This window comes from Schistocerca gregaria, chromosome 4 (genome assembly GCF_023897955.1).
Source record: "Schistocerca gregaria isolate iqSchGreg1 chromosome 4, iqSchGreg1.2, whole genome shotgun sequence".
In the NCBI taxonomy this organism is placed as follows: Eukaryota; Metazoa; Arthropoda; class Insecta; order Orthoptera; family Acrididae; genus Schistocerca; species Schistocerca gregaria.
This window is the reverse complement of record NC_064923.1, coordinates 122508462-122521025: the sequence shown is the minus strand read 5'-3', so window position 1 is coordinate 122521025 and position 12564 is coordinate 122508462. Positions and strand designations below refer to the sequence as shown.

The window sequence follows — 12564 nt, the reverse complement described above, 5'->3', positions numbered from 1 at the left end:
TGGTGACACCGTCTGAGAGGATCTCTGATTCGGTGACGGAGAAGACCGTTTGCCTTTCTTTGACTTCTTGGAGCCCCTCTGGTGCGCAGAGGAAGACTTTTGTGTTTGTTGGCTGGAGGATGCACAAAGTCTTCATGGGAGTATTCCTTCTGTCCTTTCTGGCTTGCCTGTTGTATAGCAGGTGATTTCGCCACGTGAAGCGAAAGTTTGGTGGCTTGTTACACAGCTGGAGGAGGAGAGGAGGATGCTACCACGACGCTGGGCGATTTCACAACCGCAGTCGAGATCGCATGTCTGCATGGCCATGTTCTTTGTGGAGCTAGATGTAGCAAGAACAGCACCAAGTGCTGGATGGGAGAGCGCAGCGTTTCCGACTAGCCAACAACTTACGAGTGACCTAGGTGAATGAAGAAGTGCCTTATCCGATTTCCTGGACAGTCCGCTCATCGACATATACAGCAATGGCGGGAAGAGGCGGCATGGTCGCCACTGCAGTTGATACAGCACGGAGAAGGTGGTGGACAGTTGCCCTCTCGAGCATCCCTAGCACCAGTTACACACTCGGCCAGGTGCCGACGGGACAATGGAGTGTGGTTATAACGATGACACTGGTGGCAGCTCATCAGGTTTAGAATGTACAGCCGGACTGTGATAACTTCGTAACTGGTTTTGATCTTTGACGGAAGCAGCACTATCAAAAGTGAGAAAAAGAGTGCGTGTGGCCATTACGGATGCATTTAACTTTCTCATCACCCGATGGGCTGCAATGATGCCCTGGTCAGAGAGATACGTTTGGACTAATGCCTCTGTCATGCCATGGAGCAGCCTAGTATAAACAACACCACAGGAAGAATTCAGCGTTCTATGAGCCTCCACACTAACGGGATAGCCGTGGAGGAGCAAAGCTGCAAGTAGTTGTGCTCGAGACTCAGAAGTGGTTTCCAAAAGCAAAATGGCATTTCATAGACGAGAGCAGGATTTCATAGGGCCAGCAATTGCATCAATATGTTACTGAATAATAAAGGCATTTACTGTAGCAAAGGACTGACGATCTTCAGTATGTGAAGCCATGAAGCTACGTGTAACCGTGGTGCAACTGGGTAGACGTTAACTGTGAAGATGAGTGGGTCATTGCAAGAAAATCCCCACAATTGCCAACGTGTCTGATGGCGCGATCCATGTGGGGACCCCCTTCTGAAAGGGGCGCACACGCCTTAGGTCACAGCTCCCAGACACCTGACAGACGGACCAATGGGCAATTTGTGAAGGTAGTAAGTAGCTCAAGCAATCAGCCCTATTTGGGTCTGTCCTGTACCAGTGGGTATGTGCGAACCCTAGCTGTCGACCCGGGGGTTGGAATTCCACATTATTCAATCATTTGTTACGCTTCAGGCGGGTGACCTTCAGGAGCAAAAAGGGAGGAAGAAGAAAAAGACCAACCTCGAAAGCCGAAGCGGAGGAAGAAAGAAATAAGGAACGAGAAACAGTGGAGAGACTGTCCTGACAGTAGCCATCCCAGCCATGTTCCCCAAGGGATGGGAAAAGGAATAGCAAGACGATAGACATGCAGCATGGAAGGTAAAAAATGCTGCAAAGGTTGGGACCCTGTGGTAGCCAAGCACGAACCCGTTAAGGGGTGCGAGCCCCCTGGGGGTGCACACAGCTGTGACTTCTGCAGAGTTGTAACATGCACACACATTCATTCGAGGTGGTGGATGGATCAGAATCAAATCTCGCTGCTCACCTGGATGTCTGTGGTGGTGGTGGAGGTGGTGGTTCTCTCATGGTAGTTCACCACTTGGGGGCACTGAACAGTGGCTGTCCACTGGGTTCCCCGCAGCCTAGCAAATCAACAAGGAATGACAAAGGACCATCTATACGGAAATGCTTGTACGTTACGAGGCTGATCGTAACAATTTTTGGTCGAATATCATCACAGACGATGAAACATGCGTTAATCACTTCGACCCGGAAACCAAACGGGAATCCATGGAGTGGCGTCACACCACTTCTTTAGAGAAGTTCAAAGCCCTACCGTCAGCCAGTATAAAGCCATGGTGACGGACTTCTGGGTCCCTGAAGATGTTATCCTGTTCGATGTCTTCCCTCATGGTGCAACGATGAACTCAAGTGTATTGTGCCACCTTTAGGAAACAACCTCAGCGTCAGTGAGTTCGTCGCCGCAAAAATGCAACTAACTACCTCTCGCTGATAAAACGCAAGGCCTCTAGCAAGTCTGTGCACGAGCTCACGAAGCTTTGCTGGATTGTTCTTTTGTGTCCAACCTACACCCTGGAACTCGCACCTTCCGTCTTCCATCTGTCTGGCCCAATGAAGGATGCACTCCGCAGGAAGCAGAAAGTGGATGATAAATGTTATTGATGCAGGAAGACGTTGGCATCGACGTAGACCAGTAGAGTCTTACTACGTGGGAATACAGGGCCTCCCAGTACGGTGGCGTAAGGTGGTCGCGATGAAGATGTTATATTGAAAAATAGGGTTTCATAGCCAGAAGAATGAGAAATAACAGTGTATTTGAATACCGAATAAATCGAACCTGATTTCTAAGAAAGGTGCGTTGTATTACGTATCGAACTCCCCTCGTATATGCAATACGCCCCTCCAACATGCATGAAACCCCTCCAGGTCTCTGATTCGGTTTTCTGTCGCAACTTTTACCCAGGGTACAACATCGCCCATGCAGTTTCACAGAGCTTCTGGCGTACTGCATCAGTTCATCTATAGATACAATGAACAGTAACAACCGTACAATTCCTTCGTGGTACTTCGAAGTTCTGTTTGCTAGTAACTCCCGTCAATAACCTGGTGCGATATTCAATTAAGTGACAGTGCGGAAATACAAGGGTCAATCACATTAATTTAACCACCGCCTATGTTCGACGTCAACGTGCAATAACCACTCTCAGACGGCAGGTGGAACCACTAGCAGTGGAGGGGAGACGCGGAAAAGAGTGCGGTTGCCGTAATGCGTAATGCGGAAACGGAGCGATGTATCTGAAGTTCTAAAGGGCGTGATCATTGGCTTTCCGGGCAAGAGTGGTAGCACTTCCAAAACGGCTAAGTTTGTAAACGGTTCGCCTGCCGCCGTGTTTGAAGTATACCATGCATGGCAAAACGGCGCTATCCAAAACGGGCGCACAATCAACTGTGGTGCACCGTGTTCCCGGTAATTTCCAAGAATGATTGCCTATCGAAGTCGCTGGGTCGAAACGATACGAATCGAACGTGCGATCTTAAATCGATCATGCGACTCCTGTGGCGGGCGTTGTGATTAATTATTTGTGATCTTCATTTTTATCTGTTTCCCGTTGTTCCCGTAGTTGCTCTGAATGATACCTCCGCGATTTATTTCTGAGTTGCTAGTGAAACCCAGACGATTGATGTCGTTAGTGCGTGGGATGTCTGGTGTTCTTTGTTTCTTCGGCGGGTTCTCTCACATGGAGTACTACCAGAAGAGGGAAGAATGGACTGCGTAAAGTGTGGTGGTGGTGGTGCGAAGTATGTAAAACTTCGCAAGAACAGTTTCAAAGCTGAAATACTGTTACATTTTCATTGCTGACAGTGCGAGAAACGAACGAAAGTATCAGAAAGAATACATGTTTCGACTCTTCCAAATTATCCATCCAGACCACCGTAATGGACTGTAACATGACAACACCGACGACGAGTAAGGTGAAACGTCTCCTTTGCAATTGCAAGTATTTTTGTAAAGTTCTTTTGTCGTTGCTGTTGTGAGCATCGTAAACATACTCATAACGTGGTGCACCGTGTTCCGCATATTACTGGTCAACACTATCTCGACGACCGTTCAGCAAACGTTGCTGCGTATGGACTTCCGCAGCAGGAGCCTCGTTCATGTACCCATGGAATTTCATGAGAAGATTCCGTCGCAACGCAAAACGCCTTTCTTTTAATGATGTCCAGCCCAAATCCTGTACCATTTCTGTGAGACACACTCCCACATTTCGCGATAATACAAAACGTGCTGCCTTTGAACTTTTTCGATGTACTTCGTCAGTTCTATCTGGTAAGGATCCCACATCACTTAGCAGTATTCTAAAAGAGTACGAAAAAGCGTAGTGTAGGCAGTCTCCTCAGTAAATCTCTTATATTTTCTGTCCTGCCAGTAAAAAGCAGTCTTTGGTTAGCCTTCCCCACAACATTTTCTGTGTGGTCCTTCCAATTTAAGTTTAACGAATTACTTCTAGCACTCATGTGGATGACTTCACACTTTTCGTTATTTAGGGTCAACTGCCAATTTTTCGCACCATTCAGATCTTTTCTACATCGTTTTGCTATTTCTTTGGATCTTTTGATGACTTTATTAGTCGATAAACGACAGCGTCATCTGCAAACAACCGAAGACGGCTGCTCAGATTGTCTCCCACATCGTTTATATAGCTAAGGAACACTACCTTGGGGAACGCCAGAAATCACTACTGTATTACTCTATGACCTTTCGTCAGTTACTACGATCTGTAACCCCTGTGACAGGAAATCACAAATCCAGTAACATAACTGAGACGATATTCCATAACCACGCAATTTCACTACGAGCCGCTTGTGTGGTACCGTGTAAAAAGCCTTCCGGAAATCCAGGAAGTTGTGTTCCACAGGAGTGATGTTTTCTAAACCCATGTTGACTACATGTCATTACACCGTTTTCTTCGAGGTAATTCATAAGTTTGAACACAATACATATTCCAAAGTCCTGTTGCATATCGGCGTTAACGATATGGGCCTGTAATTTAGTGGATGACTCCTACTACCTTTCTTGAATGTTGGTGTGAGCTGTGCAACTTTCCAGTCTTTGGGTACGGATCTTTCATCGAGCGAACGATTGTTTATATCTTGAGTATGGACTCTTCCTGCACGTCTGGCAGCTGGCAGCGCACCTTAATAAAGTTATTCAGGCTTTTGGAACATTTTCGTTCTCCAACAAGATCAAAATACGCGACTATAAAAAGTGTTCCAATATTCTGAAACTGCTGCAACATATCTCTCATTATGGGCGTCTCTCTGAAAACTTCATTACAACAGGAATTAGCTGCGCCTCCGACCTATATTATACTCAGTTTCTGTGCGAGCAATATCAGTTACCGACTAGGATATTTTGACCTATTTACTGAACACGTGGGACCAACGTATCTTACTACTTAACGTCAGATCGTATGGCAAAATTTTTCTTACGAATTTGTTCAACGGTTCTCCCACTTTTCTCCTTACGCTCATTTTAGCTTTGTTTAGATTTTGTTCTACAACGCTCTGTAATTATGTTCTCTTCACAGACATTGAAACACACGGCTATTGAACCACATTCCTGTCTACAGCGTGTTGTACAATTGTGCGATACTTTTTCATTTTATTCCCTTTCACTGCAAATTTTTCGTCTACAGATAATTGATGCTGACTGCTCAGATAATTGCAGTACAGGTATGTGGGTGACACACTTTAAAGAAGAAACATTGTTCTCGTAACCCTAACATTCCTCTTATCACCTGCAGTCACTGATGCTGCAACGGACTTTCGATCACCGATTACTGTTGATGACAGTGTTTTTACTGCTGAAGGTACTTTTCAGGAAACATGTTCACGACAATTCCAATCTGATTCCTTCCACTGGAAACCGTTTACATGACGTAACTTTCCCGCTCTACGCCTGGCGAATCTGAGATTACCCTCTGAACCATCATGTTGAAAAAAGTGTCTGCGATACTCTCCTTGCCTTCTTCGAAGCTTTCTCCAACTACAGCTCCTGGGACGGATCTATAAAAGCATTCGATTACCTTGTTTGGCCCACCTTTGCTGCTTACAAACATCCTTATTTCGCATTCAGAATCTGTAATGATCTCACTAGATACAATCAATTTCCTTACAGCAATAGATAAACCGCCACCGCTGGCGTGCAGGAGATATATATATATATACAAATTTGAATTTAAGATTTCGCTGCTATTCACTTCTGCTTTCAGCCAGCTCCTAGTACTACGTAGGCGTTATTACCTTTAAGAAATATTTATTTTCGAACCTTACCACGTACACACTCTTATCACCGAGGAAGAATGATCTCTGATTAGTATGACTCTCTGATCACGTCTACTCTTTCTCCGACAACAGCATGTATTTTATCGTTAAGTCTAAGGAGATATTTCTCACAACTAAAAGCCATATGCAGGCCACATTTACTATGCTACCCGTGTAACTGCTTTCTCTTTATAGTGTAAGCATGGTTTACTGGGAAGCAGAGGGGGGAAGGAGAGAGTGGGGGAGGGGATACAATTCTTTATTCTTCAGCGAAGTCAGAAATCTTCGTTCGAGATCGTCGCTGAATCGTCTGGAAAGTGCTATGAGAAACAACGGTTAAAACCTGCCTGAAGTTTTGCAGGTGAATTAGGACGAATATTTAGTCACAGGTGTTCTGGAAAAAAGTTACATATTTTGAAAAACCTACAGAGAACAGCGTAGTCCACACAACTAGAGGACATGCCGTGTCATTTTTGGATTTAGTACCTTCAACTTGCGTCCCATGAATTTGCAATGAACTGCGGCATTTCCACTCCCAGAATGATCCCATCTCTACTTCACAAGACGACCAACATGTGAGAATGAGCTATTTGACTGCCTACCGAAGGTACTCGAAATTAGATACCATTACACACTCCATCACTGGAAATTTATCTTCTGTTGGTGCTTTTAGACATAAATCAAAACATTATTTGTTACTGAACAATGAATTCTATCTTTCCAAAGCCTAACCAGTTTCTGTGAGCTCCCTTTGCCCCACCCCTATATAACCTGTAGTGCTTAATATGATGTACAGATCCGTATGATTTTTGAACTAAATAGATAATTCGGTATCTGTAAATATTTCAGTACGTCTGGTGTTCTTTACACGTTTGTAACAGATGTGCAGATGTATCTGTGTGAATTTCTGCTCATTCACACCTTTCTTGGATGTTTAACATGTCCACGAAGACGTTGAATTTCCTATCCTTCGAAAGTGATTATGTAGCATTGGCAAACCAGTCAACATGGGTAACTGATGCCATCACTGCCTGTTCCATAAGGCTGTATGAGAGTACACGGTTGGTGAACTGTTGCCAGAACACTTTACAGGGATATAGCAAAGGGAAATCCTACAAGACCCTTTGCCGACTTTTGTAAGTTATGTTATCGTGTCGGTTTCCTGAAGCATGTAGAAGATTTCGTTATCTATGTTAGAACGTTCGGGAGAAGAGTTATTAACTGTTTGCAGGAAGGTACAGTGAGGTAGCGAGAGCTTCAGAGGATGGTAGGAATAGAAATAGTATCTGCAAAAAGTGAATTGGACATGATCAGAATAGCCTCAGATATAATCTTGTTGCACCACAGCTTGCAATTGTCTCCACATATTAAGTGATTGGGTGTGTAGCTTGACTCACGACTTTCATGGTACAGACTGATGCACAATTCAAGATGATTGAGACCTTAATGATTGAGCTTGTCCTGACTAGGGACGAAATCCTGTGACGCTCGTACAGCTGTACAAGTTTGTAATGAGCAGCAAGGTGGAATATAACTGCAGGCTGTATGACTGCTTCCACTTCTATGCTGAATGTTTGTCGATCTGCAATCCACTGCTCTGCTCCTCTCTAAGGGCTACATTAGGGCACAGGTTTATTTGTACACAAACTGACAACTCCCTCACGCGCCCGAAAAGGTAGAGTTCAGGATTCATGTTGAGAGTATGACACCTTGTGAGCAATATTGTATTATGGAAGAGGAAATCCCATTATTACTAACGTCCTATTGGTTGGCGACTCAATTGCATCTTAACCTGTGGAAGATGTCGAAGTTACAGTCTTGTTCGCATTCGTTATTCACTACATAATATTCAAGTTAGTAAAGCTATGGCAGACTGATTGAACCCTTTAAGTTGCAGCAGTGTACCTATAACCACTAGAACTTCCATGTAAACATTTTTCTCCTGGTTCATTGGTGTTAATATTTACTATCGCTTACCTCACGGTGACCTTAAAAATAAATAATAAATTTAGCAGTTTCATTCACAGTTATTCGGAACAGTACATCCTCACATATAATTTCATTGTTATGCTGGAAAACACCTGTCGTTTGAAATACTAACAGATCAGCTGTCTCAATTGTCTTGCTCAAAAATGTGTGAGCTTATGGGACTTAACTGCCAAGGTCATCAGTCCCTAAGCTTACACCCTACTTAACCTAAATTATCCTAAGGACAAACACACACGCCCATGCCCGAGGGAGGACTCTAACCTCCGCCGGAACCAGCCGCACAGTCCATGACTGCAGCGCCTGAGACCGCTCAGCTAATCCCGAGCGGCTATCTTGCTCTTGGATCGATTCCCAAAATTGTTTGCAGGTAAGTGCTGAGTTTCTCTGCGGAAGCTGCAGTCTTCGATGTGGTGCTGGTCATAATGGATTCCTTTTGCTGCGTGTGTGAAGTTCCTTGCTAACAGGTATTTGCTATTTTCTAGATCATACTATAGGCAGCAGTATTACAAGTAGAATTTGGATATGTAGCGATTACGTCGGTACCTTGCTGTTTCTCGACGGTAGCTCCAGAGAGAAATGTGAAGCATGTAGCCGTAACATGCATTATTACTGCAGCGAATGATCTGCACAAGAAAATCTCTTTGAAGAGGATCCCGAAACCGTATCCGCAGAATAGAGCAACCAACGTACTCAGAAGCTTGCCTAAAACGTGAAGCAACTCTGACCCACTTTAATTTCACTTCCGCCCCATGACTACTATTGTTAGTGTGCAGTTAGAGTGAAGCCAGAAGAAGGAGCACTATGCAAAGGATGGCGTTAACTTCAAAGCAATTTTGTACTGGGCTCTCCACCAGTGCTTACAACATGACGCTTTTAATTTTAACCGCGAGCGGAAGAAGAGGGCCAGCTTTTATAACCCTACATTAACAGCGCGCCACACGGCTACAATGTAAACGAACCAACTGATAAAGTTAATACCTTTCCCTAACTGCGTTTACTGTTCAGGTGAAGAGCATTTTGCATTTATTTTAGTGTATGTAAAAGACAACCATAAAAGGCCAAAAGACGCACGTTTTCCAGTCATTTGATTAGGTTATAGTTTAAAGCTTAGCTTTGAATTACGCCATATTTATTTATATTAACCATAAAGTTGGCAATGTTATCACCGTATTCCATGTTAGAAAGTCTGTAACTGTCGATATTTCAAAAAATGCATAGCACCTTTGCTATATTGGATTCCATACATTTATTCTTACCGGTTTCGGTTCTGAACATTCGTCCAGGATAAAACAATACGACTTTTACATGTTGTACAACATGCCACAAGTGGCTGCCATACTAAGAGGTCAAATTAAAACAAATATGAAATGTTCGCAGCAGGTCAATGGCTCACTCAAGAGGTCGGTCGGTCGTCTCCCTGTGTCGGTCAGTTCTTGAGTGGGCCACACTGACTAGAGAGCCTGTATACAGAGAGGGTGGCCATAGGTGAAGTTGCCCGTGATTGGTTGATTAGCTTTGGCGCCATTTTTCTACCAAACGTCTCCCGCGCTTCTTATGTTCGCAGTGCTTTTTTGAGTTGAAGTTAAGAAGACTTTTGGAAATGATTAAAAGGTATTTGGATTATTGAGAGACTTGTTTTGCGTTGTGCATGCATGTTCGATTTAGCTGTATATCGGTTTTAGTACGTAATTAGCGATCTTAAATACGAGTTGAAATAATGAAGCGTTTTGTTATGAACTCTGTAGGCCTTCATGTTTGAAGTAAACAAGTTAGTAATTGTACAGTATTGTTTTTGGCATATGACAGCGGTTCCAAATACCTACTGTACTAGAAACAATATTTTGAATTTGGTAATCTTTGGCAAAATTTGTAACTTCTTGTTGCAGTCTGAAATGACCAGTCAGGAATGAATGAGTAACTGTTTGTAATAAAGTCCAGGTACAACTTTCTTAATGGTATATATTATCCGAAATAGTTATTTAGTTACACCTATAAAAATGTTTGGTTCTTCACTTTGCTCAGAAAACTGATTTTAAGGTGTCAGTTTTTGTAAAATATTTTTAGTCACGCAAAACAGGTAGGCCTTTTACAATTTACTGCACATTTGAGCTCTTATTTCTTTAACAGTTCGTGCATACTGGTAGCATCACAAGCTTTTCTGAAGCCAATATCTGACAGTCCTTGCTGGAAACGGAAAGTTCCTGTAATTGTTGTGCCATGCTCATTCGACTTTGTAGCGTCAAACTTTATTTCGTTCCGAATCAGAACACTAGGCGTTATTTTGCTTTCAGTATTATTGCCTGATTGTTGACACAGGCAAGTTGTAAGCATGTTTTCCGCAGTAGTTGTTGCTGGAACATTCATAGTAACTAATTGTAGGTGCTCTTGAAGATCGTTTTTAATAGGCCTACTTACTGTGGGGTAGAAGGGATACGTTAGTTTTCTTGTTATATTTGGTCGTTATTATAGTAGCCTAAATTCAACATAACCTGATTTTTGTAATCCTTTTCGTTTGTTATCTACGACGACAGGTATTCAATATATAAAAGAAAGTCGTAAGCAGTTGTAAACTGATGACATGCAAAAAGTTTGAAGACGTGACAAGAAGTACTAATACGTCTCAGACTTTTTGCATGTCACAAGTAAACAACTGCTCACGACTCATTAATTTGACCATCTTTAGCATTATGCACTTCCGGTACAAACCAAATGCTATACACTATTTTTTATTTACGTTACTTTCCTAGCAATATGTCTAGTAAACGAACTTTAAAGGAGTACATTCGTACTAGGTTATGGTCTGGATCTTCCTACAGCACAGAGCATTAGACGATGGCAAGAACAATTCCGAGAAGCAGGTCGTTTGTGTAAAGACAAATCGCCGGACCGTCCCCAAATGTCTAACACAGACGTCGAACGCATCCGACAGTTTTACAAGGAGTCAGCAGAAATCCTTTCACCGTGCAGCTCGACAGCTCATCATGCCCCCGATGTCCGTCTGGCTTGTGTTGCGTCGACGCTTACACATGAAGCCATACAAAATTCAGCTACCGCAGGCTCTTCGTGAAGGTGACAAAGCAACAACATTACTAGCCTCCAAGGTCACCGGATCTGACTGAATGTCATTTCTTGTGGGGGTTTATAAAAGACACTGCCTATGTGCCTTCGTTAGAACAACAACGAATGAACTGAGACATCGCAGCTGTGGAAGCTGTAACTCAAGACATGCTCGTTCTGCAGTGAGGAAACAATTTGAACACCGCATTGACATATGCCGTGCATCTTAAGAGGAGCATATTGAACACACATGGAAAGGTATGCGAAAAAATCAGTTTCCCGTTCATCAAAATACAAAATTCATTATATATGTATATTAGTTTCAGAAATGTAGACGTGCCAAATCGGATGATTCTTTTTCATACACCCTGTATATGCACACTTAATTGTCGCCAAAAAGTGTGTGTTCGAATCTGTCAATGACAGATTTGACCAGTAAAACACTGCACTAATTACGGTTCTCTCTCGTGCATAACATGACGAGTTTCAGTAATTTCTCTCATTATTAAGTGCAACCAATCCGAGTGCCCTGCAAACTTTTTTATAATTTCACTGCAATCATAAAGTTGGAAAATAATTCTTGCAATTTTTATACACGCCAACGTTAGAGAATTGTAATTTTTGTACTTGCTTACTATTGCTGTGCCTCCATTGTAGAGAAATATATGAATAAGTCCCTCTTCACAAATTGTACTCAATATATGTAACAACATTGTATTGAACAGAAAATTAAGTGTAACTGAAAATTTATGAAGTCAGTGGTGTTACAGTTATGGCAGCTTCATGTAAATACTGTAACTCACGAGAAAGGGAAAACCACTGACTGCATCCGAACACTCTGGGAAGCCACATTGTCGTAATATTTTTGTACCCTACCTTGATTTCACGTAAACAGTGATGTTTATCACGTGTGTGAATTTCTGCACAACGAAGGAGGCACATCACCTGTAAGTAAACACACAACAGTTACTGTTTTCTTGAATTATTGCGTAAAAGAACACTAGAATTATATTTTTCCGACTTTCCGAGCGCAGTAAAGCCATGTAAGACAACTGCACGCCAAACCACCACATACGCAGACATCACATACAGTACCAACGTTCTTAATGGGAAGAGATTGCTGGAACCCGCAGTGCTAAGGAAAAAAGTAACTGCTGCAATGTTTTACTATTTAAACCATAGAACGGACGGCTGTTCAGTTTAAAATTATAGTTTTAAGACGTGCGGTATGTAGAAAAACAACTTGAGAAGGTCAGAGCACGATAAATGGCTTAGGCTCTAGCAAAATTTTTCGAATAACCAGAGATAGGGGACGCACCTTTGTGTAGCTACGATCATAAAACGGTAGCCAGCTGTGTAGATCATCATCATTATTTTAAGGACTGGTTATGCCTTTCAGCGTTCAGTCTGGAGCATAGCCCCCTTATAAAATTCCTCCATGATCCCCTATTCAGTGCTAACATTGGTGCCTCT

General features: G+C 42.8%; 1 protein-coding gene across 4 annotated transcripts in view; it reads right to left on the bottom strand.

The window, feature by feature from the left end:
• LOC126266596 (alpha-1,3-mannosyl-glycoprotein 4-beta-N-acetylglucosaminyltransferase A) overlaps positions 1 to 12564 on the bottom strand; it is a 705207-nt gene that overhangs the window by 229677 nt on the left and 462966 nt on the right. For 2 of the 4 annotated variants that reach the window (XM_049970912.1, XM_049970915.1), the window contains one exon: positions 11968 to 12036. The exons of the other annotated variants lie outside the window; for them this stretch is intronic. In XM_049970912.1, the coding sequence (XP_049826869.1) occupies positions 11968 to 12033 (66 nt within the window). In that variant the 5' untranslated portion in view covers positions 12034 to 12036. The remainder of the gene's footprint in view (positions 1 to 11967; positions 12037 to 12564) is intronic. 4 annotated transcript variants of the gene reach the window in all.